Below are 27,587 nucleotides of genomic sequence, written 5' to 3'. Positions count from 1 at the left end.
AGTGAAAGCTAAAAGAATTTCTCAATGTAAATTGTTTCTATTTCTAATCCGAATTAAAATTATAAATTTAAGTAAAAATATTTTTTTTCTAATGCCAATGGTAGCTGATTCACCCACTTGCAACGAATAAATTATTATTTTGAAAGTCCAAAAATGCATAACCTGATATTTCAATGAACAGTCCAAGACAGCCCTCACAGTAGACAGGGCCTATTATTTGGGAATCGATTTTGGGAATATTTGGGAATATTTGGGAATATTTGAGAATATTTGGGAATATTTGGGAATTTTATGAATAATTGGGAATTTTGGAAATATTTGGGAATTTTTGGGAATATTTAGGAATTAATTCCAAAAAATTGATCCTTTTGAATATATTCTGCCAAAATGTTAGGTTTCTTTTTAGACCCGTACGAAGTACTGGGGTCTTATAGGTTTACGCATACGTTTGTAACACGTCGAATTGGACTCCCTGAGTAAGGGAAAACCTATTGTGGTTGTCTAGAGATGCCAAATCCGCGAAAAAAAAATGTCCGTCTGTCCGTCTGTCTGTCTGCACGATAACTTGAGTAAAACGCATCCGATTTTGAAAATTCTTTTTTTTCCCGTTTGGTAATGTCAAAAGACAGGCTAAGATCGAAGATGAGTGATTTTGGATCGACCCCTCCCGAGCTGTGGCCCAATAAGTGCTTTACGGTTTTTCGAAGATATCTCCGGACATTTAAACGTTAAACTTGTAAGTGATACGTCAAATAAAAGGTATTTACAATACCGATCGACAAAAAAAAGTTTTTGGAAATCGGATGACCGACTCGTGAGTTAGACCCCTTGGTGTGGAACAGGCACAGGGCGGCAAGCAGTTTTTGCTTGTAGGTCGGCCACATTTGAACATATTTCGTCTGTTTTAGCTTTATTAGATAGGTATTGACCGTACCAATCAGGGAAAAAAAAGTTCATGAAATTATGTTCTCCGGAGCGTGAGCTAGGTCTCTTGGAGTGAGCTCTTATCTGGCTACTCGGAAGTACAGTGAACGTGGTGTATTTTGACAATATCTCGAGTAAATTTTGACCGAATTTCATGAATTTTTTTTTTGTTTGAAAGGTATTAACGAATGTAAAGCGTCGGTACTATTTCTGGTCTCCTAACAAAATGGCTGCCGGCGGCCATATTGGATTTTAGTAAAATAGAAATATCTTGGGAAAAATGGTACTTAGAGAGTTTCTGTTAACATGGAAATAATTTGTTATGTGTGTGGGGTTTCAGGGATTCCATATACGGACATCTATATATACCTATATACAGCTATATTTAGCTATATACAGGCATATAGAGCTATATAATAGCATATTCATCTGTGAAATATTTATTTATAGGAAAATATAGTTAAATATAGCGGTACATAGCTGTTTAAATAGGAATTTATGAAATTTGTCTTCGTACGGGGCTGTCTATATTGCCTCCGGCAATTTAGTTGTATATGATAACAAGGCAAAGAGTGGATAATGTAAGTGATTTTAAAGGGAGAATAGTTTTTCAGCAGAGAAGAAAATGAAGTAAGAGAAATGAAGAGTTTCACATTAAAGGCTTTTGATACGAATAGGTGTTTCGTACGGGTCGGCGTTAGCTATGTTTTTGTATTGTTATCAACCAGGCTTTATGAGTCGTGTCTAAATGCCACTGACATTTAATGACATCCATCAGAAGTTTTTTTATAGGGTATTCTTTTGAATTTCGACTGACCGAAATCAGCCCCATTTTTTCGGAACTTTCTTATATGTAGTGATAGTATATAAGAAAGTCCCGGAAAAAATAGCGCTGATTTCGGTCAGTCGAAATTCAAAAGAAAGCTAAGAGTAGCTGTTCACGAGTGACTTAGGAATATACAGCGACATTACAGCAGGTATTTTCTATCGTATACATTTATTCAATCTTCTACTTCCCAAATATTCCCAAAAATTCCCAAATATTCCCAAATATTCCCAAATATTCCCAAAAATTCCCAAATATTCCCAAAAATTCCCAAATATTCCCAAATATTCCCAAATATTCCCAAAAATTCCCAAATATTCCCAAAAATTCCTAAAAATTCCCAAAAATTCCCAAATATTCCCAAAAATTCCCAAAAATTCTCAAATATTCCCGAATATTCCCAAATATTCCCAAAAATTACCAAAAATTTGGAACCTCGGACGTAATGTGCTTGACGTGATTAGGCAATGTCAATGCATAATCCTTATGAACAAAGTGTTATTTTCATTGCACTTAACACTTAAATCTTTTGGGGTTCCTCCATCGGCTTAAAACAGGTCATTTTGTGTATTAAAAAGTTTATAAGGATAAAATCCACTGATCGTTCAAATATTTAAAGGGTAGTTTCTGTGTGAAAAGACATCTGCGTCTCTACAGACGACTTCTTCTATTCAGTTCAATATTTGTGAATTTTGGAAATTAATTCCCAAATAATAGGCCCTGGTAGAAGGTTATCCACACTGACAAAAAATATTTTTTCGCATTACCTCTGACAGATATCTATTTTCAATAAGATTACCTACTGATGGTAATGTTACGAAAAATTATCTGCCACAGATAACATTACAGAAATGTATTACCTGTGATTGGTAACGTGCCCCAAAACGTTCTGTAAGTAGGCAATTTGTCAAAAATTACCTGTGTCAGATAATGTGACCGGCCAATGTTATCTGTCACAGGTAAAGTGCATTATCTGTGGTAGGTAATCTACATTGGCTGTCATAGGTATTTAATCGAACTAGTTCCATGTCTTGGTGGATGGGAAGCTGTTGGTTTTGCTGGATTTTTAGATATTCCTTCTGCAAAGCTTCTTGCCTTCGTATATGTGGTGGCGCTATGTTAGAGAGCACCGCTAGCCATTCTATGGGCGTCGATTTGACTGTACCACTGATCGTTCGTAGGGTGTTGTGGAGTTGAGTTTCGATTTTGCTTGTGTGTGAACTATTAAGCCAGCCCGGTGAGCAGAATTCCGCAGTCGAGAAAACTAGTGCAAGTGCCGATGTTCGCAATGTTTCAGCGGCGGCCCCCCATGTGGTGCCGCACAATTTATGGATGATGTTGTTTCTGGATTGGATCTTGGATGCCGTTTTTTCATAGTGGTTTTTGTGTGTAAGCGACCGATCATACGTGTAACCAAGGTACTTTGGGTGACTATTCTGCAGAACATTTTTTCCGCATAATTTGAGTCGCAGCTGGTAATCTGCTTGCTGGTTGACAATCAGGTTTACATGGCCATTATCAGCGTTTGTTGAGGCACCACAGAAGGGTGCCACCATTTTTCTTGACGAAATGGGTATCGGATGTCTTGTTATTTTAATTGAGAATTCCAGGAACCAGAATTCCAAGGCTAACCGAACTTAACATGTCGATAACGAATTAAAGGCAGGATAAATTGAAATGATCGATTCCTAAGATTTTTAGCGTATTGTGATTTAAAAATGAGTCTAAATAGATCTAAATAACAAGCTTTCGGTCGATTTGCATAACATTCACAATGTTTTTTCGGTTTATTGAGCCTGCGCGCGCACGTACGTCTATACTTCGAACTCGAGCTTATGCGTATGCATTGGACCTGTTTACAGATAAAAAACCTAACAAATGCACCATAAACAGTTCAAATGGGCGGTATGTAAGACTATACTGGCTTTAAAATCTGTACTCAGAATCGATCATTTCATTTTGCTTCCACTTTAGCAAAATAAATTATTTTATTCGAGCTTTTGATGAAATTTTTCGCGGAGCAAGAAATGTCTGTTCAAATCTTAAAATTTCATCTAAAAGTGGAACAATTTCAATAAATGGGAGTTCTTTGAAAAGGTCTCGATGAGGTCTAGGAAAAAGTATAAAATTTGAGATCAGTGAAAAAAACATTTGCAAAAAAGCGCTAAAAATGGCAAATATGTCGAATAAATCCCAAAATTTCATCTGAAAGTGTGGAGATTTTTGTGAATTAGGGTTCGTTAGAAAGACCTCGACAGGAAATGTTGAAGCAAATCTAATTCGAAAATATGACGAAATTTTTACTATTTTACAAAGTCTACAAAAGACATTCAAATATAGGTCCGGTATGAGAGTTATCATCCAATACTCAACTTTCTTTTTGATGAAAGAGGAGCACCACATACAAATAAAATGCCGTTCACGTTGGGCTTTTGTGAAGATTCTCCAGCACACTTCAAGTTGAAGGAATTGTAAAAAATTACGGAAATATTAAAATAATGGTCTAAGAGGTGGTACATTCCCGCAACTCCCTCAGTTCTGTTTTAGCTCACACCAAGAAAGTATGATTCAGATAATTTATGACAAGGATCGGCGAAATCACTGATCTGAGCAAGCTATAAACCTAGTAACTGAGTAACTACGAAATTAGTAAAGGTTTTTTATTCGATGAAGATAACAACGACATGGTGGACTCTACAAATTTACACCGAGCTCTTCTGTATGAACGCAACTCATTCAAAGACTTAAACACAAACGTTTTTTTTTAAATATTTTTTTTATTATTTGGAAACTCTCTGCCTGAGGGCGTAATACATTTTCAGGACTTACATTTTAGCATTTTATTAATAATTTGTCTAACAGTTAACCAGAGGGGGGGTTAGTTCTTACACCACTAAATGTTCATCTCTACGTTTTAAAAGAAAACGATAATTCTCCTCATAATCACCTGAAAATCATAGAATAAATCTGCAAAAATCCATCTTCGTTTCGACTAATTATAATTATAAAAAATGTATCACATTCAAGAATTTATAAAATGTATTTAAATAGACCAACATCCTCATGATTTTTTTATTAAAATGGTTCATCATTATAATAGTGTGTGTGTGTTGTGTGCCTTAATTATGTAAAATAAAAGAAAAATTTATTGAAATTGGATTGTTAGAGAGAAATTTCTTTACTTTGTACTTAACTTATAACTTTATCTTAAACTTGCAATTAACATAAAATGTCCTTTCATCATACACAGTGCTGTTAATATATAAATTATTACCTCAAATAAAAAAAAGAAAACCCAAGAAAACTCACACGGATTAATTTCTCACACGAAAGAACAAATTTCAATGTTAAAATAAATTAATTTTGTAAGCACCCGAAATTCACCAAAAACAAAAAGTGGAAAATAAAAAGAAAAGAAAAAACAACAACAAGAAGATCAATACGATCAATAATATAGAATTGGCATGAGTCGGCATATCTGTCTCATTTTTTAGTTAGTTTCATTTCATTTATAGTTTTAATCACTAAGGTTACTCCTAGAAAAATCACTCTTCACAAACACATGAAAGCAGCAGCATTATATTAAATTACTAAAAACATAAATTTCTTCTTAACAACAAGGAGTTTAGGCAAATTACTAGCTAGTCTCATCTTATTCATACTTTGTTCATCAATTGATCGACAAAATTAATCCAATACTGGTCCAACGGATTGGATATTAGGTATCGGTCTGTTGAGGATTTCCATTGACCGAAACGAGTATTCAACCAATCCAAATCACACACCGCAATGGAAGAGTATTTCATACACAAGAAAAATCTATAAAATCTTCAGACTGTAAGTTGAAACGTTGAATGAACGAACAATGTTCATTGAACATACAAAACAAGCAACTATTTCGTTCACTATTTCAGATAAAATATTTGTTCTTCTAGCTGCACATTTTCTTCGAGTTAGCCCATCTATATCAGGGCTCATTTTTGGGAATTTTCATTCCGAAAATTTCACAAAACACTGAGAAAGGTCCGAAAAAATTCTGTAATTTTTTGCCGATTTTTTCGGAACTTTTTCAAAATTTTCAGAATTAAATTCCCAAAAAAAAAAAACCCCACGATCCAAATTACATTCCTTGATGGCCTTCAGACTTGGATTTGTTTTTCTTGAATTTGTCAAATCTCAGGCACATCTCCAAGCTTTATCAATCGTTAGCGAAAATAGTTACAAGAAGCCTTCTGAAAGAAGAAGGTGTCAATACACATTACAGATCTCACACACTGAACAATCCACATGATTTTAAACTCTTTTTTTTAATTAAAAATTATCTTTGTACCATTTTTCAACAAGATGCATCCATCCATCTCATTTTCTTTTCACATTGAATGAATATGGAAGTAGGGAAGGAATAAATTGAAAATTTCAGTTGCATTGAACACATAAATGTCGTGGTTCTTTGAAACTTAGACGTGTAGGAATAATTCGTCTAAGCTTTGAAAGGATTTTTGGTCAGAAGAATATATTATTTCACAGATCAGATTAGAAGCAATGTGTCGTCCGGATTTTAACGAAATTGGACGACGTTATTTCGGGGGCGACTTCCAAAGTAATCTCATTTTCACTTATGATTTTATCATTAATTTTACTAACTGTAGGATGAAATTAGTTTTAAACTCTTAAATATAAACATTACCAGTTCAGTCCAGGGCTTGTTATTGCAAATTTTATTTACCGAAATTTACCGGAAATATTAGGGAAGGTCAGATTGTTCAAACTGAAACGGAACGACTAACACAAACAATTTTTTTTGGCAAAGCTACATTGTCCCAAAGAAAAACTGTTTGTGTTTGTCGTTCCGTTTCAATTTGAACAATCTGACCTTCCCTAATATTTCCGGTAAATTTCGGTAATTTTTAGTAAATTTTTGAGAAATTTCGATAATTTTCAGTGAATAAATTTCCCAACAATAAGACCCTGAGCCTCATTTATCGTACGTTCGTAGCGTTAAGAATTCGTAATTTAAAAGGGATACTAATAAACGACCGATAAATTAATTCAAAACTACCGATAAAAAGTAATAAATGACCGATAAATATGGTACCGATAGAAAATAATAAATGATCGATAGGAAATCCACAAGTACCGATAAAAATATTCAAAACTACCGATAATTTTTTACCGATAAAAAGTACTAAAATACCGATAAGTTGGGATCTTTATCGATCGTTAATCACTCTTTATCGGTAATCTATTATTTTTTATCGATCATTCATTATATTCTATCGGTAATTTATTATTTTTTATCGGTACTCCCGTTTTTTCTACCGGTAGTTTATTATTCTTAATGACCAAATACCGTTCTGTCTCGCCGGGATTTTTTTTTGTTTATGGGAAATATTCATCGAAATATTCGGCTCGAAATAAAACCATCTCAATAAAAAATATTTGAGCCAGACAATAATATACTCTTACGGCTCTTACAGCCAAGAAGAAATATTAACAAAAAAAAAACAGAAAGGTCACGATCCCACAATAATAGAGGAATGATACGAATGTGGTAATAGTGTGGTGATGGTGAGGCTCCCAGTCTATAATTTTCAACTGCCCTTTATATATTGCTAGAAGGATTGCGAAAGTGACTTATCTCACTCATAAATCTGATTTTATAAGTTATAAGTCAGATGGTCATAAGTCGTAAGTTATAAGTCGACTACGTACGAAATCATAGGTATAAGTCAAAGTTATAAGTTATAAGTTGGTAAGTATGGAAATTCTGGAAAATTCGTGGAAATTTGTGGTAAATCAGAAAAAGTTAGGAAAATTAGTGGAAAATCAGGAAAATTTGTGGAAAATTAGGGAAATTTGTGGAAAATCAGGGAAATTCGTGGAAATTTGCAGAAACTGAGGAAAATTGGGAAGATTCGTGGAAAATCAGATAAATTTGTATAAATTTGAGGGAAATCGGGAAAAATCCCTTGACTAAAAGTCAAGAGTCTTACGTCAGAATGGGCGATAATCGGTAACCAATCGGATAAAATCTGATAATTCGGGGAGACCTGATGTGGTGGGTATAAATGGAAAATCAAAAATTTCATGAAAAGTTTGTCACTGCGATAAGTCGAGTGAATGTCGTCCAAAGCCTATTTTTGGGAATGTTTTATAGAATTTTCAAGAATTTTCAGGAATTTTAAGAATTCTGAGAAATTTTTGGGAATTTTACGGAATTTTGATGAATTTCTAGTAATTTTCATGAATTTGACCGCAAGAAACAAGCGAATGAATTGGTTTCATTGTACGTGCAAGGAATCATCATGATGAAAAAAACGTAATTTATACTTTTCACGCCGTTAAATGGTTTTCCTCGCCGATGCTTCTTCGATAACACCTCTATTTTTGGTCTACACACCTATGTCGTCCGATCTTCTTGATTTATGTATCAGTAGAGGCGCGTTGGCACAAATACGAACCCTATTGATATTCATCCCTGTAGCATCTATCCCTGAAAAATGAGAGAAAAAAAGGTTTTGGTCCAAAACTCCAAAAAATGAAAATTTTGTCATTGTGATAAGTCCAGTAAATATTGTGCGATCTGTGTTATTTATGTATCAGTAGATACGTATCAGTATAAGTAGATCACCCCTGTAGGATCTATCGCTGTTTAGGTCCAAAATCCTAACTTTTGTCACTGCAATATGTTCACTGATTCGAGTTATTTATAAATCAGTTGATGTATTTCAGCGCAAACATGTACCCTACTTATAATGATCTCCGTAGGGTATATGGTTGTTTAGGGCCGAATAATTAAAATTTTGTCTATTATAAGAAGAGTCAAACATGACTTGCTTACTTCCAATCTCAATGTTATTTCAAAATTATAGATGGGGATAATACAGTGAACGACATCTCAAATGTCTCACTGTTAAATTTTTCTGAGAATTTTATTGTGTCATTGCAAATTCACAATGACATTCTCTGAAAAAAATGACAGTGAGACATTTGAGATGTCGTTCACTGTAATTCTCTATTATTGTGGGATCGTGATTTTTCTGTTTTTAGACCCGTACGAAGTACTGGGGTCATATGGGTTTACGCATACGTTTGTAACACGTCGAATTGGACTCCCTGAGTAAGGGGAAACCTATTGTGGTTGTCTAGAGATGCCAAATCCGCGAAAAAAAAATGTCCGTCTGTCCGTCTGTCTGCACGATAACTTGAGTAAAACGCATCCGATTTTGAAAATTCTTTTTTTTCCCGTTTGGTAATGTCAAAAGACAGGCTAAGTTCGAAGATGAGTGATTTTGGATCGACCCCTCCCGAGCTGTGGCCCAATAAGTGCTTTACGGTTTTTCGAAGATATCTCCGGACATTTAAACGTTAAACTTGTAAGTGATACGTCAAATAAAAGGTATTTACAATACCGATCGACAAAAAAAAAGTTTATGGAAATCGGATGACCGACTCGTGAGTTAGACCCCTTGGTGTGGAACAGGCACAGGGCGGCAAGCAGTTTTTGCTTGTAGGTCGGCCACATTTGAACATATTTCGTCTGTTTTAGCTTTATTAGATAGGTATTGACCGTACCAATCAGGGAAAATTTTTTTTATGAAATTATGTTCTCCGGAGCGTGAGCTAGGTCTCTTGGAGTGAGCTCTTATCTGGCTACTCGGAAGTACAGTGAACGTGGTGTATTTTGACAATATCTCGAGTAAATTTTGACCGAATTTCATGAATTTTGTTTTGTTTGAAAGGTATTAACGAATGTAAAGCGTCGGTACTATTTCCGGTCTCCTAACAAAATGGCTGCCGGCGGCCATATTGGATTTTAGTAAAATAGAAATATCTTGGGAAAAATGATACTTAGAGAGTTTCTGTTAACATGGAAATAATTTGTTATGTGTGTGGGGTTTCAGGGATTCCATATACGGACATCTATATATACCTATATACAGCTATATTGAGCTATATACAGGCATATAGAGCTATATTACAGCATATTCATCTGTGAAATGTTTATTTATAGGAAAATATAGGTAAATATAGCGGTATACAGCTGTTTAAATAGGAATTTATGAAATTTGACTTCGTACGGGGCTGTCTATATTGCCTCCGGCAATTTAGTTGTATATGATAACAAGGCAAAGAGTGGATAATGTAAGTGATTTTAAAGGAAGAATAGTTTTTCAGCAGAGAAGAAAATGAAGTAAGAGAAATGAAGAGTTTCACATTAAAGGCTTTTGATACGAATAGGTGTTTCGTACGGGTCGGCGTTAGCTATGTTTTTATATTTCTTCTTGGCTATAATAATCCAGAGCCGTAAAAGTACATTATTTTCTGGCTCGAAAATATTTTATTGAGATAGAAAAAACGGAAGTACCGATAAAAAATAATAAATTACCGATAAAAAGTGATTAACGATCGATAAAGTTCCCAACTTATCGGTATTTTAGTACTTTTTATCGGTAAAAAATTATCGGTAGTTTTGAATATTTTTATCGGTACTTGTGGATTTCCTATCGATCATTTATTATTTTCTATCGGTACCATATTTATCGGTCATTTATTACTTTTTATCGGTAGTTTTGAATTAATTTATCGGTCGAATATAATATCCCATTTAAAAGTAGCGGGCATAAAATCCCATAAGAACTGTCAAGTTACAAATTCTTAAAGTTAAGAAAGGCATGAGAATCTACGCCTCGGTTCAGTCGTAAGTTGTATCTAAAACGTTCTAGATTTGCTTATAATTCATCTATATTTTAGACTGTACACTGGCCTTTCACAGATGTCGTCAGTAACGATACGTGAAAAATTCTGGATAATGTCGTCCGATTTCGTAGTAAAACTAAGGGAACTTCAATTAATCCCGGAGCTCTCTTTCAAGAAAAAATGAAATTTTGAAATTTTTAGAGATCATCTTTTTGCCTTCGAAGTGAACAACCTCTAATGCTTCTTATGAAGTAAAAGATTTTTTTTCTGATCTTGAAAATTCAAATGATCAAAAGAGGTAACAGATTCGATGATTCGACTGAGTGAGGACATAACGGATTTGAAAATTTATTTCGAAGACGTTTGTCGAATCCCTTGGTTTGGATTTTCGTTCCTCAATTTGTGTTTTGTTTGAAATATCGATGTAAACCATCGAAGGAGTGAAAATAAATAAATTCTAGAAATTCATACACCTAACATCTCCCGCCATATGCGGTTTGCCAAAACTCCCATTCATAACTGCCGTGTTTAGACCGAACGTAACAGATTTTATCATTTGTCTTAGCGAGCTTTTTGTTTCTCTAACTCTAATTTCTAATTGAAAGTTTGAAGCTCTGAAAAGAGCCAACCGAAAACGACCTACATTGCTTTGGTCTAACACGGCATCGTGAGTATGTGTGAAAATAATATCCAAATTTCAACGAAAAAAAAATAATTAAAATTTTCTACCTAAAAATCAATACTCGAACGTCAAGTTAAATGTTCGAATGTCCATCGGTTTGACATAAATGCTACTAAAGTTCTTCACAACGGCATTCGTCTTCAGTCCAGTCAACGTTGTACTGGCAATGCTTTCAATGTGCAGATGATTGAAAATATTTTTGGTAAAAGCCTGTTTCTTGCACTGTTTGCTATGCACATTGTCGGCAAATTTACAACTGTACGCCTGACGATGCAACACCATCAGAGCGGACCGAGACGGAAACAGTGGCAGTTCTTCTTCAGTCAATGTACGCAACGTTAGTAGATGCAAATCGCACGGAAATTTATGGTCAATGAGTTGAACGTGGTTGCTTAGCTGCAAGCTGGTGAAGTCTTGGCTATCAATGAAATACGTGTTCGATGGATAGATGTGTATGTTGGATAAGTGATTGGCAAATAGGCTAGGAACTTGATATTCATTCTGTTCGGTCGATTTGTCCTCGGCCGGTTGGAAATGTTCGATTAATATCCAGAATTTGTGTCTCGTTTGCCGGCTATCCACAACACCTTCACCCATTCCACGGTAGTCATCGTATAGGGTTCGACGATCCACCATGACCTCTAAATGACCAGGTTCGAAACTAGCAGCACCTTGTGCATGGTTCGTCAGCACAGTTAGACGGGTCTTTTCGTCTTGGATGAAAGCAGCCGTTGTTATCGGAAAGTAATTACCCTCGATGCCAATCGACTTCACTTTCACCCGTTTCTGGTACTGAAATCCGTTCTGATCCGTGTAAAATATCGGATTCTCGCCATTTTCAATATCCGTCGTAAAACGCATGAACAGTTCCGTTTCTCGGTTCTTCGGCGGCGGCTCGAAATCGATGTCGTTCTCCACGTAAATCGCATTGTCGATATCCGTTTTTGTATTGTAAATGCGAACGGTATGCGCCAAGAATGGGTAGTAAATAACCGTCACATCGCTGGCTATCGGTCCCGAACTGATGACAATTTTCATATCGGCGTACTGCTCGAACACATTGCGTTCGGTGTCATGATGTTCCGGATCCGTTTTGAATAGATACGCTCCGGAGTGGAACTGGGCACTGCGATAGGCGGCAAATTTGATGGCACACTGTATCGGTTTGCCCATATTCTTCTTAGTAACAGTTTTCAGGAAGCCCGACTGTTCATCGAACAGCAGGCGCATTTTGTAGTTTTCCAACTGAATGTCACCGGGCTGTTTGTTGCGAATTTCAAACAAGTTCACCGTCTCATCCTTACACTCGTTGCAGTAGATCGTTGCCATTCGAGTTTTATAGTCTTCAGTGTATCGAATGGTAAAAGTGGATAACGACAGCGCTGGTAAACTAGCCAGGAACAGGATTTCGAATTGTTTGTCGGACACTTTAATCAGGTTCACCGGTTCTTCTGCCGTGTATTTGTGGACATTTTCGGTTATGTTCCACACGGGATTGACTTGAATTTCCATCTTTACTCCGTCGTTCCAAATTTCCACGTTCGGCGACACAGTTCTGATTGTAATCACCTCCAATCTGTCTTGCGATCCAGAATTGTAAACAACAAATTTGCTGGTGCTATTTTTGGCCAAGTAAATCGGCAATTTCCTAGACAATTTATTGAAGCTCTCCCTCTCCATTTCGCTCAACACAAATCCATGATGACTGGTCGGTTGCTTCTGTATCAAGTATTCAATGCAACTCTCCTGCAGCTTCACAATGTCCTGTATGCTTTCGAACAGTCTGATTCCATAATCTCGCATCACGATTGCTTTACTGGTACCTGTGATTGCGTCGTGGTGTTGAAATAGCGCCAGGTTACGACGAGCCAAAATAATTTTTTCGTAATTTTTCTCGTACACCCGCAGAGCATTTAAGTTCTTCGATTGCCTTGCCGAATTGAATGCGATTGTGAACAGTATTTCCAAGCTGCGCAGTTGATTCTCCAGCTCACGACTGAGAATCTTGTACATTGGTCGAGTGGAGAAGTAACCAGACCAGTAAGCCGGTCTTCCTTCAGTGAAAATGTCCGAATAAACGAAAAAGTCGCCTTTCAGTGACGGGAATTGTTCGTATCTCTCTCGAATTGCCCGGAAATAGTCTTTGGGCAGCCCGAAACTAATCTCAGCTTTGTACTTCCACTTGTGAGAGTTGATGTAATCAATCAGCCGCTTATAGTTGGTGTACTGCTGTTCCACTTCTTTCTCCTTGTTGTACCGAAAATCGTCTCCGACTGGAATCAGTGCTACATTGTGCGGAAACAACGATGCCGTTCGTGAATACTGATCCATCAGCAAAGTCGCCTTGGCTTCGATGTTCTCATCGGTGATGAATTCTGCCTTGATCGAATATTCGGTGTACTCGCCGGGTATTTTGCGAAAATCGAAATTCAAACAAACGAACGGATGCGGTCCACACGAATGCTTGATGGAATAAATGTCGAACGGCATGTTGTGTGTGAGCAATGATTGTACTCCATGCTCATCGCTATTTGACCAGTATGGCTCCCACATAAAGTCGCCATACTGATGCTTTGCAAACCACTGTTTCCATGCGTAGTGGATCCGTTGAATGATTGTCCCTTCGAAGCCAGCAGCAGATAGTAGATATGGAACAGTACTTCCATGACCGAATGGATCGATTGACCTTGATAGGTGGAAATTAGGAAGAAGATTAGTTGTTGTGCCTTGAAGACTCATTGTAGGTGCATTCCTTTACACCACACAAGCAATTGATAAAACTTACCATCCAGTGACTGGAGTGTAATTTAAGTTGGCTTTAATCCACTGGTGACCTTCAATTAATTGGTCCAGCATGGCGTACAAATGAACATTTGCCTCGTCTGTCATGACCCAACCACCAGTTGTGATCTTAAAATTTTATTTTTTTTGAATTTTTTGTCTTGTCAAATCATTTAAGGTTGATATTCACCTCAAATCGTCCGGACTGGATAAGTTGCTTAAGTGCCCGTTGCTTCGTCGGATGGGCTTGATCCCACCACAATTGCAGAAAGCTTATTTCCGACCAAATGAACGTCATATCGGTGTACTCTTGCATTTTCGTTATGATTAAGTTCAGAATTTGCCGCGAATCCGATTGAAAGTAATTGACAAAGGTCTTCAACCAGCCCGGATCGTTATGTGAATGCGGAACAACGATGATCTGAAAAATTGAGAATTTCGATAATTTTGCATAGTTAGTATTGATGGCAAGCAGGCCCGGACTGGCCATATGGTGAATTCGGGGAATTCCCGATGGGCCTTTTGGATTTTTGTATTTTTAAATTGAGTTGCATGGAGCCCCCGATGGGCTTTTTCGAGCCAGTCCGGTACTGATGGCAAGTGATCTTTATACCTTCAATGGCGGCGTTGCATCGTTATTTTTCACTTGTTCATATCGCGTTTCAAACGTTTTGTCCCAATATTCTTTCGTTTTCATCCACTCCGGCTGAAAGAGCACAAGTTCTATACTGTCACCGAATCCCTCATCTGGCAAAATATTCTACAACAAACCTGAAAATCGAAACTCGAATATTCGTCGTCTGTTGTGATTTTGGTAGACCGTTGAGTCAGTGCCGTACATCTCTCCCAGTTGGACGACGAGCCATCCGCATATGAACTTACATTTAAACTATTGTCTTTCACTCGCTGTGACTGGTCAATGAACTTTCTTGCATGGGGCGATTCGATAGGCCTGCGGCAAAACAATTAAGTGGATTAATTTCAGGTTTTCTAACACGAATAGACGTCTAAGGTAGATGGCAAAACATTACCAAACTCGAGAGCTAAAGATATTAATTAACTTTCATAGAGAGGACTGATAAGGAGGCCATTGGTGAAAGGAAACTTTGTTCTCTAGTAACAATCCCAACAAAAATCTCTTCGAGAAAAGTGTGACGCAGTCTTTGAAATACAATTTCTAAAATGAATGATATCGCTAGAGTTGACGCTTTCAGCTTCGTTACGCAAAAATTAAATTTTACACCCAATTTTAGTTCAAACAAGCTGGCTTAGTTTTTCTCATCATCTGCCAAATAATTTTTAGCAAAAAAAAATTTGACTGGAAACAACCAAAATTTTACCAAAAAAATCTGCGTCGCAAAGTGGCAGATGTTCAGGAACAGACCAGCAAGAAAATTTATCTGCCACATGCGACGCAGATTTTTTTGGTAAAATTTTGGTTGTTTCCAGCCAAATTTTTTTTTGGTAAAAATTATTTGGCAGATGATGAGAAAAACTAAGCCAGCTTGTTTGAACTAAAATTGGGTGTAAAATTTAATTTTTGCGTAACGAAGCTGAAAGCGTCAACTCTAGCGATATCATTCATTTTAGAAATTGTACTTCAAAGACTGCGTCACACTTTTCTCGAAGAGATTTTTATTGTGATATCAGTCATTTTAGAAGTGTAGTCAACACTGCTTTTTATAACAGTTTACAGTTTTAATTCAAAAAGTTTACGAAAATCGAAAATTTGACGAAATTCGAAAATTTGACGAAATTTGACGAAATTCAAAAATTTGAAGAAATTCGAAAATTTGACTAAATTCGAAAATTTGACGAAATTCGAAAATTTGACGAAATTCGAAAATTTGACGAAATTCGAAAATTTGACGAAATTTGACTAAATTCGAAAATTTGACGAAATTCGAAAATTTGACGAAATTCGAAAATTTGACGAAATTTGAAAATTTGACGAAATTTGAAAATTTGACGAAAATTGAAAATTTGACGAAAATTGGACGAAATTCTAAAATTTGCCGAAGAAAGTAACTCTCTATCTGCCACCATTCAAGAAATACCTCTAAAAACATAATTGACCCACCCATTTCCAACTTTCGACATTTTTCACATATGCCACTCTGTTCTACTCGTAAAACTCTGAGACTTTGCCGAAGAAAGTAACTCTCTATCTCTCATAATCGCAAAAATATTAGTCCTTTCATCCTACGCTCGAGTAGCTCAAAATTTGGTCACTCTAATCACTCTAGCTCAAACGAATCTGCCCCGATTTTTTTAATTATTTTTTTGTTCGAATCGTGTTACGAATACCTTTCATTTGATGGGTCGCACTCCTCTGTAGGTTTCAATACAGCTAAGCTACAGCCGAAAATGCGTTCGCGACCCTCGAAAACCACACTCAGAAACCACTTCGAAGCCAATAAAACAAAATTCTGGTTTTTCCAGGGGTAATGGCGTATCACATTTTCATTTTTTTGCCCACCCTGAGGTTCCTGCAAAATTTCATGGAGATTGGCTGACTAGTTTCCGAGATCGACCGTCGATAGATAGACAGATAGATAGATAGATAGAAACATACAGAGTAAGTTGAAAGATTTTGATTGTTTGGAAAACGTTAATTTGGTGCATTTTCTATCAAAATGACCAACTTCAAAACGATGCATCTCCGGCAATTTTAAAGTTACATAGTCGAGTGATAGCTCGTTTTGCTCGTATTTGAAGCGCGAATAAGATAGAATATGTTTTGTGGTGATATAAACCAAAGGGTAGAAACTGAAATGTTCGGCTATATATAGTTGCCGCGTCTCAAAAAAAAATTTTCGTTCTTTTTTTGGAAATTAGACTGCGTCAAGTCCTCCGCTATCGCTCCGGACATGATATTGACGGAACTTGAACTTGCGAAGACTCAGAATGCGTCATCCAAGGTCAAGCATGATCAAAAATCAGTATTACCTGTAATTACAGGTCAGGTCAGGTAATTTTAGAAAACTTGACCTGAACGTCGCGTCGTTGCAATCAAACCTGTCAGGTTTCATGTCAGATAAAAACGGATTGAATCAGGTTCAGGTCAAAACATATTGAGGAAGTTCCAGTTCAAATTCAGTTAAAACCTGACCTGTTCCGAGTTCCGAGCCTTGGCAGTTGCAAAGAGAAGTAACTTAAAAACGCAGATTCTGCGCCAATTAATTTGAAACTGAGCTTGGGTTAATTTCCTACAGTTATCATTTACCTCACTAAATTTGACAATTTCACTCTCAATAGCCGTTCCACCTTTTACATTACACTAATATAGTACCATGCCGTACTTACCGTTTACGAAAATCTTTCGATGCTGGCTGCCCGAATGATATGTAGTATAGACATAGCAATATTGTAATGAATGCAGCTAACAGACCGAAACATCGGGCCGAACCTCTTCGAAATACTTTGAATGTCATGGTTTTTGGTTAGTGTTGCTTAATTCGGCATTTATCCAATCGATGATTCTAATTACACGTATCGTCGGTAGACACCTGAAAGAAAATGGCAGGGAAATAGTCTCGTGAATAAATCGTCTTCAATTTTCAGGAAAAATAATCAGAACACAATTTTCTCTGCGAATAAACTTCTATTACACTTTTGTAAATTGAAGAGACTCGCACTCTTTTCAGAATATTCCGACAGCGACGCACTCTGTTGATTTATTTGAAATGATTCATACGAAATGCAAACCATGTAATTACTCGTGATTAACTGCTGCGATTTTCTTTTGATGAGTGTGTATACTCGAATAACGAGAGAATCATTTCGTGTAAATCTTGCAAATCATTTCTACGTTTGAAAATATTGTAAAATTATTCAGATCGTTTTTCAAATAATTTTTCCGCATAGCTGAACATAAAACTGGTGTTTAATTTTCATCTTCAACTGAAATCTTTAACGCAACAAAGAAGACAACAAATTTCGAGCGAATTTAATTCGACTAATTTTAGTTCTGTCACATGGAACATCAATTATGTGCGTACACAGTATTGCTTTCCATTTGAACTAGAAGTCCTTTCAAAGGACACAGGCTTTGTCAACCAAAAAATTCTTAGAAAATTTTTTGAAAATTTTTGAAAACTTTACTGGCGCGAAAAGCTGTAAACTTTTAGATTTTCATTTATGAAACAATTTTTTTGTGGAAACGATTACATACTGAATCACAAAATATTTCATTTGTCCATGAGTGTAACAAGAATAGACCGGCTGAAGCCTGGTGAGGTCTTTTTTCATTTTTTTTTGCAATTTCTGTTTACTACTAGCTTGGTACTCATTCAAGTACCACTTTGGTATTCAACTACCAAATTTTGGAATTATAAATAGGCAAGCGAGCCGATTAATTTCATCAGTCGGTGTGCAGCTCTCAAACAGTAAACATATCTACAACATCCGTATTAGTCAACTACCACGTTGGTAGTCAACTACCACTTTGGTAGTCAACTACCCCTTTGGTAGTCAACTACCCCTTTGGTAGTCAACTACCACTTTGGTAGTCAACTACCACTTTGGTAGTCAACTACCACTTTAGTAGTCAACTACCACTTTAGTAGTCAACTACCACTTTGGTAGTCAACTACCAAATACTCGATTTATAAATAGACCAGCAGGCCGAATAATTTCGTCAGTCGGTGTGCGTCTCTCGAGTAAGAAACATCTTTGCTGCTATATAGTTTGGGGGTCTAACTACCAACAACTACCAAACTTTCAAATTGCAATGTCTGCTATGAGCGATCGGTTACCAGATAACAAATAACAATTGATTTGCCTGGTGTTGGTTTGCTCATAGTAGCATTGCAATTTACCACCGTGGTAGTCAACTACCAAATATTTGTGTTATAAATAGGCAAGCAGGCAGAGTAATTTCGTCAGTGGGTGTGCGTCTCTCGAGTAAGAAACATCTTTGCTGCTAAATATTTTGGGGGTCCAACTACCAACAACTACCAAACTTTCAAATTGCAATGTCTGCTATGAGCGATCGGTTACCAGATAACAAATAACAATTGATTTGCCTGGTGTTGGTTTGCTCATAGTAGCATTGCAATTCTAACTTTTATCAATCACATTTGATTTGTGACACAGACGGACGGACGGACGGACAGATGAAGTGGAAAAAAGACCTAAAAATTTTTCATCAGAAAATCCTCCCAGAAAACTGAAAAATCCAAGAAAACGACAAAAGCCAAAAAGAAAATCCTAAAAAATTGATGCAAATCCTTGAAAATACAGCAAGAAACATTCTTGCAGGATTTTCCTTTTTGAAAATCCTTTGTCAACGAAATTTACAATAATATCTGCCCCTCCATTTGAATTGACACTGCGATCGCAACCAATGCTAGATATTTTAATTCTTTTTCTGCAGATAAAAATATCCGCAGTTTCTATTACCGCAACAAGTCTGAAGTAATTTTCATAATCGGTGATCATCAAAATATTCGCAGATGAAAGATGCCATCAATGTTATGCTCGCTCATAGTGTCAGGAGTCAATAGATCATTCAAATTTAATTTTGCATGATTATAACATTAAATGAAATGAATTAATATTCCGTGCCGGTCAACATGTAGTTTAGCAAAGATTTTAATTTACTTAGCCTTCTACAAACAGCTACGCATCGACGAAGATTAGCTCTGGCAAGTGTTCTCTTAAATAGTAAAAATGTAGAAGTAATAGTATATTACTATACAAGGGAAGGAATTTGATATTTCGTATCCAGATGAGTAAAAGTGTCCGAGTGCTTTAGCCCGAGGTACTTTTACTCATCGTGATACGAAATATCAAATTATTTCCCTTGTATGACGTTTTCCTTTACGGAGGAGGGAAAGACGTTTCCCTAGGGACTGAAAATCCATTTTCCCTCCCTAGTAAAGGAAAATAGTTAAAACGTCCTTTCATCTGGCTACTTTTGTATTGAGAGTACGATCTGCATTTATCGAGCTTTTACTCGTCACTCCCACATCCACAAACTATAAGGAGTATACGACTCGATGAAAACACAATTTAAACAAACGAAACAATATTGAACCAGCTGCCGCTTGTTCGGCATGCTTTAAAGTGATTTTTTTCAAAATTACTAGTCTGTGTTATGATATGATCTCAAGTGTAGTTCATTGAAAGTGTGGTTCATTGCCAAAACCATAGCGTCATTATAATTAATTTGAAATGGCGAGTGTGCCGTTTATTGTACGAATTCAAACAACTCTACACAATTATTTAATGTGATAAGCTCCATACAAATTTAGCCGAATGGTTAAAAAATGCTGTTATGAGATAGAAATGTAGTGAGTTAGGTATGCAAACGTAGAAACGTTGACTTTGAGGACTTTTCAAACGAGTACACATTTATTATGATGTTCTCGGTGCGAGAACTTCTTGAGGGGCTATCGATGCACTAACACTTTCGGACATGAAGTCTGTAATGATAGGAAGTCTTATGATGTTCTCGGTGCGAGAACTTCTTGAGGGGCAATCGATGCACTAACACTTTCGGACATGAAGTCTGTAATGATAGGAAGTCTTATGATGTTCTCGGTGCGAGAACTTCTTGAGGGGCAATCGATGCACTAACACTTTCGGACATGAAGTCTGTAATGATAGGAAGTCTTATCAAAGATTAACTTAAATTTAATTTTCAACAAACACTTCCTATTTCGAGTTAGTTTGGTTTTCACATCAATTCCTTTGCATAGCCTCATCGTTACTAGGCTAAACCTTTAATACTTTTATTGAAAGAGAAGATTTTTTTTTTCATAGCAGATTTGTTCAATTGGACAACAGTGATTGTACTTTAATGTTGGTAATGGTTTCGTTAAATTTTGTATTGTCCGAAAATCGATTTCTTATCACTGATAAATCGAAATATTTATTTTGATTCAGTTTTATTGCTGGATTAAACGCATATCTCACAATTCAAGTGGTATATTCTGCCGTTGTATTATTGGATTATACTACTGATTGATGACGTATATAAGTAATGTCTTGGTAAAGATTAGAATTGCTGTTGACAAAAACAGCATGGAGCAAGTTTTCAATTAATAGGCGCCCAACTGTTCCTATACGGATCATTTTTATATGTTCTGTTCATACAATGCCACAGACAGATATTTATCACATCTTTATGCTCCCATACTTTCATTCATATCTAGTGGATATACCGTTTCTTTCTCTCTAGTTAACACCTCTTAATCTAATTAAAAGGATAACTAACTTCTGTGGGTATGCACAACAGGCTCCTTTGCTGGCTTATAGGTGCGAGGAATAACATAATTGTTTTCATATCCTCTTTATCCCTTCCCAATTGGTTGGAAAGTAGATATCTATCTTATAGAAATTTAAACTCTTTTCTAGCATTGAAGTCATAAAAACTATATTCAATTTTAGGACGCCTGTGCAATAATGAACAGTTATTTATCTGCCTCGAACAATAACATCGAATTTATCCCTCTAGTACAAAACTGTTTGTCTCGCCATCGGCTCGTTATCCAAATCATCAAAATAAAATTTTTTGGACAGAGGACACAATTGCTTACCGAGGTAAAAAGGCTGGAAATTGCATTTCAACTCGAAAAAAAAAAATGAAATTTCCAACCTTTTTCGCGAGGTAAACAAAACGTTATTTCTCAGCACCAATGACATAATAGTGTAATAGACAGGAATTACGTAGACGAAATCGTGAAGCAAAAGTAAACTCAGTGTAATAGGTTTGTTCCAAGTAACTGTAAACACGAACTTTGACAACCCGAAGAACGACAATTTCATCCATAGCAACGTCGCTTACGTGATATTTCATACAAATCGACCAACGTCGCCTACGCGATTTACACAGAGGTATTATTGAGGTTATGGTTATATGGATGAAATTTGACAATTCATATGGCCTTGGAACAAACCTATATACATTTGATACACACACACTTACACATTCAAATTAATTTTGACAATTTCATTAAATTGTTTCTGACTTTTCGAAATGAACTTTTACCACTTTAAAGGAAAATTCTACTATCAATTACACATAAACTGTTCACTACCTAATTACACACATTTTCTAACCAATTTTCTTAAACATTTTTTAATTTTGACGATGCGATGTTAACACTTTTATTATAAACTATATATGCGTGACTACACGTGAAAGTTTGTAAATTCAGCCAACTGATTGAATTCTCCGATCGTCGAAATTTCTAATAAAAATTTTTTCGATCGAAAAGGAAAAAATCACAAAATTAGTTCAATATTGGGGACAATGAGAGATTGTTTATATGAAATATAAATTTCAGTTCGATAAATATTTAATTGAACACAAAAGAAATCCTTTAAACCAATTTCGAAGAAAAAGTGAAAATGCAAATTTTCTTCGCGCCTACATTTCAAAATAAGTACGAAAATACGTAAGTACCATAAATTTAAGGTACTCACACACACAATTGAATATTTCGTATTTGTTTTTGCTTCACCTCTTGAACAAAATATTTACATAGAAGGCCTATCTATCCCACTATTATATCATTGCTCAGCACAGGCTCTCGCTGTTTTAGCGGAGTGGAGAAAATGACTATTTCCTCTCCTGCTTTGTCTAATAGAATTTTTGAACATTGAAACGAACGTGCGTTTAATAGGAACACTAAGTTATTCTCACAAGTTGACAAAACCTCAAGACGACAATTAAATTTAAGTTTCTGTCGACATGACATTTGTTTCATGCTGTTCCTAATACTACCGTACAATGCATAAAAGCCTTAGAGAGGCGAATTTGTGAGAGACTAAGGTTTTTATGCGTTGTACGGTAGAATTGTTTTGCGCTACCTCGTGAATATTCGGGCGACATGTATCATGCGCGAGATTTTTGCACACAATTTAAACTGAGACGGAATATCTTGAGCCAAAAAAACTTGTCTACAAATTATTATGACTTGAGTTGAGATTAACATAGAAAGGTGAGTAAGCAGCTTGAAATATTTCATTAAGATAGACACAATCAAATCTTTGACGATGCACTGGAGTCTATAAATAGCTTCACAAATTGAACAAAATCCATAAAATGGATAAAATGTCTACAATTCGATAAGAAGTACACATTTGTAGAAAAAAATCTTAGGAGAAGGATTATTGGCTGAAGGCTAATCTATAGAGGTTGGTCGCGTCGACAGTCGCTCTATTGTACAAACTTTTACTTTGATTATAATATTACGACTATCAAGACAATAAACCACATTTGGTAACGCTTATAATGTCCATTCTTATACAGTTGAATCACCTCTTAATTCTATCTCTTACCCAAATTCACAATTTTTTTTTCTAATAGATTTTCTCGTCTAAACTTTATACGTTGACAATTTTATTCATCGTTAAATTGGCGTAGAACCGGTCGCAAAACAAGACAAACCGAATTTACCTTTACTGTTGGCATTTTGGTTAAATCAATGCAGAAATGTTTGAATAATCCGGTGTTGGTTGATAACCTTATCGTGAAATTATTATTTTTACGAATTGAATTGAAGCTACTAAAAATTATTGTTTAACGATTGCAATTAGAGCTGAACATAGACCGTAGTTTACAGTACCTATGTAAAAGCTGTTTTTGCAACTGTTTAGGAAAGATATGATAGCCGACCTGAAATCAACAGCGAATTAATTTACGACTGACCAATGAGAAGAAATTTCGTTCAGTTTGCAAGAATTTGCTTTCGAAGTTTCGGTCGGTGACTCAATGCTTTCAGTGACTTGAATATTTACAAAGAAGTCTGGAGCAATTTTACTCAATAACTATAATGACTATATAACCTGTTCCATTAGCCTTTTAAAAACAGCAAACGTATCATCGCAGCAAAATACTTCTGTTTAATACAAAATCTATTACTTCAATATTTTTATCAAATTCTTAGCTATATAACAGATATGACAGATATTGTGACAGTTGGAATCAGAAGTCGGTTTATTCCATATGTCAAAGTGACGTTTTAAACGTCAAACTAAAAATTTTATACCAAATAGCTACGAAGTCGCTTATTTTTCCTTAATTCTATCAGTGGAATAGACTTATAGAAAAATAAACGATTTTGTGATTATTTGGCTAAAAAAAATTGGTTTGACGTTTAAAACGTCACTTTGACAGATGGAATAAGCCGACTTTTGATCCCAACTGTGTAAGATATCTGTGCTTGCCCCGTATCTCCTGGACAATACCTATCCAATGAACCCACACATATGTATGTCCATAGTCTGTAGCGACAGTAAATCACGAACAAAAAACACCCTTTTTTGACTTTTGGTGGAAGTTCACTAGCCAATAATATTAAAATTAAAAGACTGAGGTTTTAGACTATTGGGGCCAAGGGCTAGCTGGGCATGTAAACAAAGCGTCGCTAAAAAATAGCTCTGACTTAGTGGTAGTTAAAAGTATTAGAAAAACCTTAACGTAGCAGATTGGGGGTTTCATAGACAACCAAAAAAGCCCTACGACGTCTTTTATCGACAGCCTCTTTACTTTTATGCATTTGACTCGAGATCGACCTGCTACTCTTACGATTCTACTTTAAAAACACAGATCCCAACTTTGGATGAAAACACGTTCCGACTTCGGCAGCTGTCATGTTTGTTACGGATGTGTTGTAGATTACCGATTGTAATGTTACAATCCTAATGAACTTATGATTGACAGAAACAATTAGATTGTCATCGAAAAACTGTTTCACGCAAAAAGTGTAATTAAATTCCTTCAATCACACAATTCAATCTGTCATTCATTGGGAAATCGTGTTGGTTGTTCATACGTGCTGTATGAAATTTACCTCAGAAGCTGAATGGTGGGGAGTATGATAAAACAAATGTATCTAGTAGATCGTTTCGCTGAAGCATCTAAGGCTTTTTCGTTCAATTTTTAGCCCCGTACGAAGTACTGGGGGCTTATAAGATTAATATGCCGTTTGTAACACGTCGAATTGGAAGCAGACAGTAAGGGCGAAGCATTTGGTTATGTTCATAGATGACGAATCCGCAATAAAAAAAATGTCCGTCCGTCCGTCTGTGACCCCCTAGCTTGAGTAAATCACAACCTTTTTTCAAAATTCTTTTTTTCCCCGATTGGTATCGACAAAAGTAAGGTCAAGTTCGAAAATGGGCATGGTAGGGTCGGCCCTTCCAGAGCTAGGGCCCTATAGGTGTTTTTCAGTCTTTCGACGATATCTACCGAAATACGCACGCAGTAGCTGCTTGTGATATATCAAATGAAAGGTATTGACGAGTAGAACAAAGTTGCTGAACATTGTTTTTGGGTAAGATGCAACGTGGGCTTGTTGGGAGGGCTCAAAGGTCGTTACTCGGCCCTAAGTGTTTCTTGCACATAAATCGAGTAAATCTCATCCGATTTTGCTAGTTTTTGTTTCATTTGAGAGATAATTGAATGCCGAATAGAATGATGGCGAAAAAAGTTTCAAATTTGGGCCCTTGGACTATGGCCGCTACTCGGCCCTAAGTGTTTTTTGCACATAAATCGAGTAAATCTCATCCGATTTTGCTAGATTTAGTTTTTTATGGAAGGTAATTGAATGCCGAATGGAATGATGGCAAAAAAAGTTTCAAATTTGGGCCCTTGGACTAAGGCCGCTACTCGGCCCTTAGTGTTTTTTGCACATAAATCGAGTAAATCGAGTAAATCTCATCCGATTTTGCTAGATTTAGTTTTTTTTTGGGAAGGTATTTGAATACAAAGAGAACGTGGTGAAAAAAGTTTCAAATTTTGGCCCTTCGACTAAGGCCGCTTTGTGGCCTTATGTGGTTTTTGCTCATAAATCGAGAATATTTCATCAAACTTTGCTTTGTTTCGTTTGACAGATAATTCAATACCGAAAGAAAATTGATAAAAAAGTTGTAAATTCGGATTCCTAAAATTACATCGTACAATTACAATTTTAAAGAAGAACACTTACAGTTAATTTGCAAAAATAGGCAATAATATCAAGTACGCAATAAGGTTACGGAAGCACTTTGATAACGGACGAATAAGGGTTACGGGCTTATTAGGGCTACGGTCGTATAATGGTTTCGGGCAAAATAGGTTTACGGGTAGTACGGGGCTCAGTCGCAGCAAACGCTCCGACTGTTCTGATGCCTTGTTTTTTTTTGTTATCAACTAGGACAATGTTATGGGATGGGTCGACTGTAGTTCAACAGGTGTACCTTTGTACACTTTTTTTTCGCTAAGGCATATGTAGTCATTCAAACTGAATTCAATTCATTACATTCATTTCGACTATTCCACACATTGTGTGTTAGAGTTGGAGATATACGTGAATGAGGTCACAAAATAGACCGTTTCGTTTTTGTAAATAAAATAAAATAAAATCGATTTAGCGACTTAACATGGAAATAATCCGGCAAAATATTTAGCGACAATGGGCCATTCATATTTGTTTGTTTAAAGAACACGTATGCCAGCAACATTCACGTTCGATATATAATACCACCTAACAAAACACTTTAAAGCGGCCCATTGATTTTTTTTATTCTTACAACGACCCCAAAGAATACAATGCAAAGAAACACCGAAAAGTATACTGGAAACTCTTCAGCAGGTATGTGTGCTGTGCATATATATACATGTAATATGCATTTTAACATCGGTAGGTACTTAATTGCCGATCGCAAATTCGGAGAAATATTGTTCTGCGATGGAATGGGTATGGAAAATTTACGGAATTGTTTGATGAAAAAGACAAGCCGATTTTACCTTTAGATATCGACATTCTCGTTTCACCTGCGTTGTAATGTTGAATTAAATCCGTAATCACTTCACCAAATCTTTTCACGTCGCACTTTTGATGTACAATTGGTGTGCATTAAACCAGAATAATTATTTAAATGATCTGAACTGGTGCACGATAGTACATTCTCAACCACAGTATAATATCACAATAACTGTTAAGCGAGACCGTAAAACATTTCAACACACTTTTCGATTCAATGAAATGATCGGCAGTTGCAGGAGTACAGAAATCACAGAAACTTTCATTTATTGGATGAGTATTCACTGGCGAGATTCACAAATAATTTCGTTCATTTAGTCGTTTTATCCATGCGTAAATGCCGAATTTGTACCCTAAACAAAAATAACAAACACAACCGACATGTTAAATATTGACAGATCGGACTAACGTCACAAGCTGTCACAACAATAGTCAATTGGAGCTGTAGTCAGTAGATGGTGTTGTATACTCGTAAAAAAGGGCGGTATTTTTAAATCAGAATTAATTTGTTTGATTTTAGAAGAATGTATAGGTTAAAACGCGAAGGCAGCTAGTACCCGAATTGGAACGGTTTTTAGGACACAGAAAATTCTAATCTATGTCTAAAAAATTCGTGAAGGCGTGACTAGATAGATTGAGTTGTTGCCTGTCATTACAAATCAACTCAGCCTATATTCCTTCAGTGCGTAAGTTTTTTGATCATTTATTTTTCGTAAATTACCTAGTATCATCACAGTATCTGTTGAAAAATTACAGTATTTTAGTCGAGGACGTTTAAAAAGAACAATTACTACAATAACAACCGAAGGTAGCAGAATAGCACATACTATCAATGGTATTTTATCCTATTATCAAGGAAGCTATCAAAGACTCTTTTGGAATGTACTTCTAGATTGTTCGACCAGAAGTCGAGAAT

At 36.1% G+C, this 27,587-nt stretch overlaps 1 protein-coding gene across 2 annotated transcripts; it reads right to left on the bottom strand.

Moving 5' to 3' along the window:
- Positions 1 to 477: 477 nt before the first annotated feature.
- On the bottom strand, positions 478 to 27,072 carry LOC119072640 (alpha-mannosidase 2). Of its 2 annotated transcripts, XR_005086896.1 has the most exons (8): positions 26,656 to 27,072; positions 17,220 to 17,422; positions 14,685 to 14,865; positions 14,527 to 14,619; positions 14,104 to 14,334; positions 13,918 to 14,042; positions 11,110 to 13,818; positions 478 to 488 (listed from the first exon to the last, which is right to left on the bottom strand). XR_005086896.1 is itself a non-coding variant. In XM_037177889.1 (7 exons), the coding sequence occupies exons 2-7, from the start codon at positions 17,345 to 17,347 to the stop codon at positions 11,187 to 11,189; spliced, it is 3,390 nt and encodes a 1,129-aa protein (XP_037033784.1). In that variant the 5' UTR covers positions 17,348 to 17,422; positions 26,656 to 27,072; the 3' UTR covers positions 10,947 to 11,186. The 2 variants fall into 2 exon arrangements, 1 of the variants encoding a protein (XP_037033784.1); XM_037177889.1 differs by lacking the exon at positions 478 to 488 and having other exon boundaries at positions 10,947 to 13,818.
- Positions 27,073 to 27,587: the final 515 nt, after the last annotated feature.

This window comes from Bradysia coprophila (genome assembly GCF_014529535.1).
Source record: "Bradysia coprophila strain Holo2 chromosome IV unlocalized genomic scaffold, BU_Bcop_v1 contig_84, whole genome shotgun sequence".
In the NCBI taxonomy this organism is placed as follows: domain Eukaryota; kingdom Metazoa; phylum Arthropoda; class Insecta; order Diptera; family Sciaridae; genus Bradysia; species Bradysia coprophila.
Note: the sequence above shows the minus strand (reverse complement) of the source record. Positions and strands in the feature narration are given on the sequence as shown.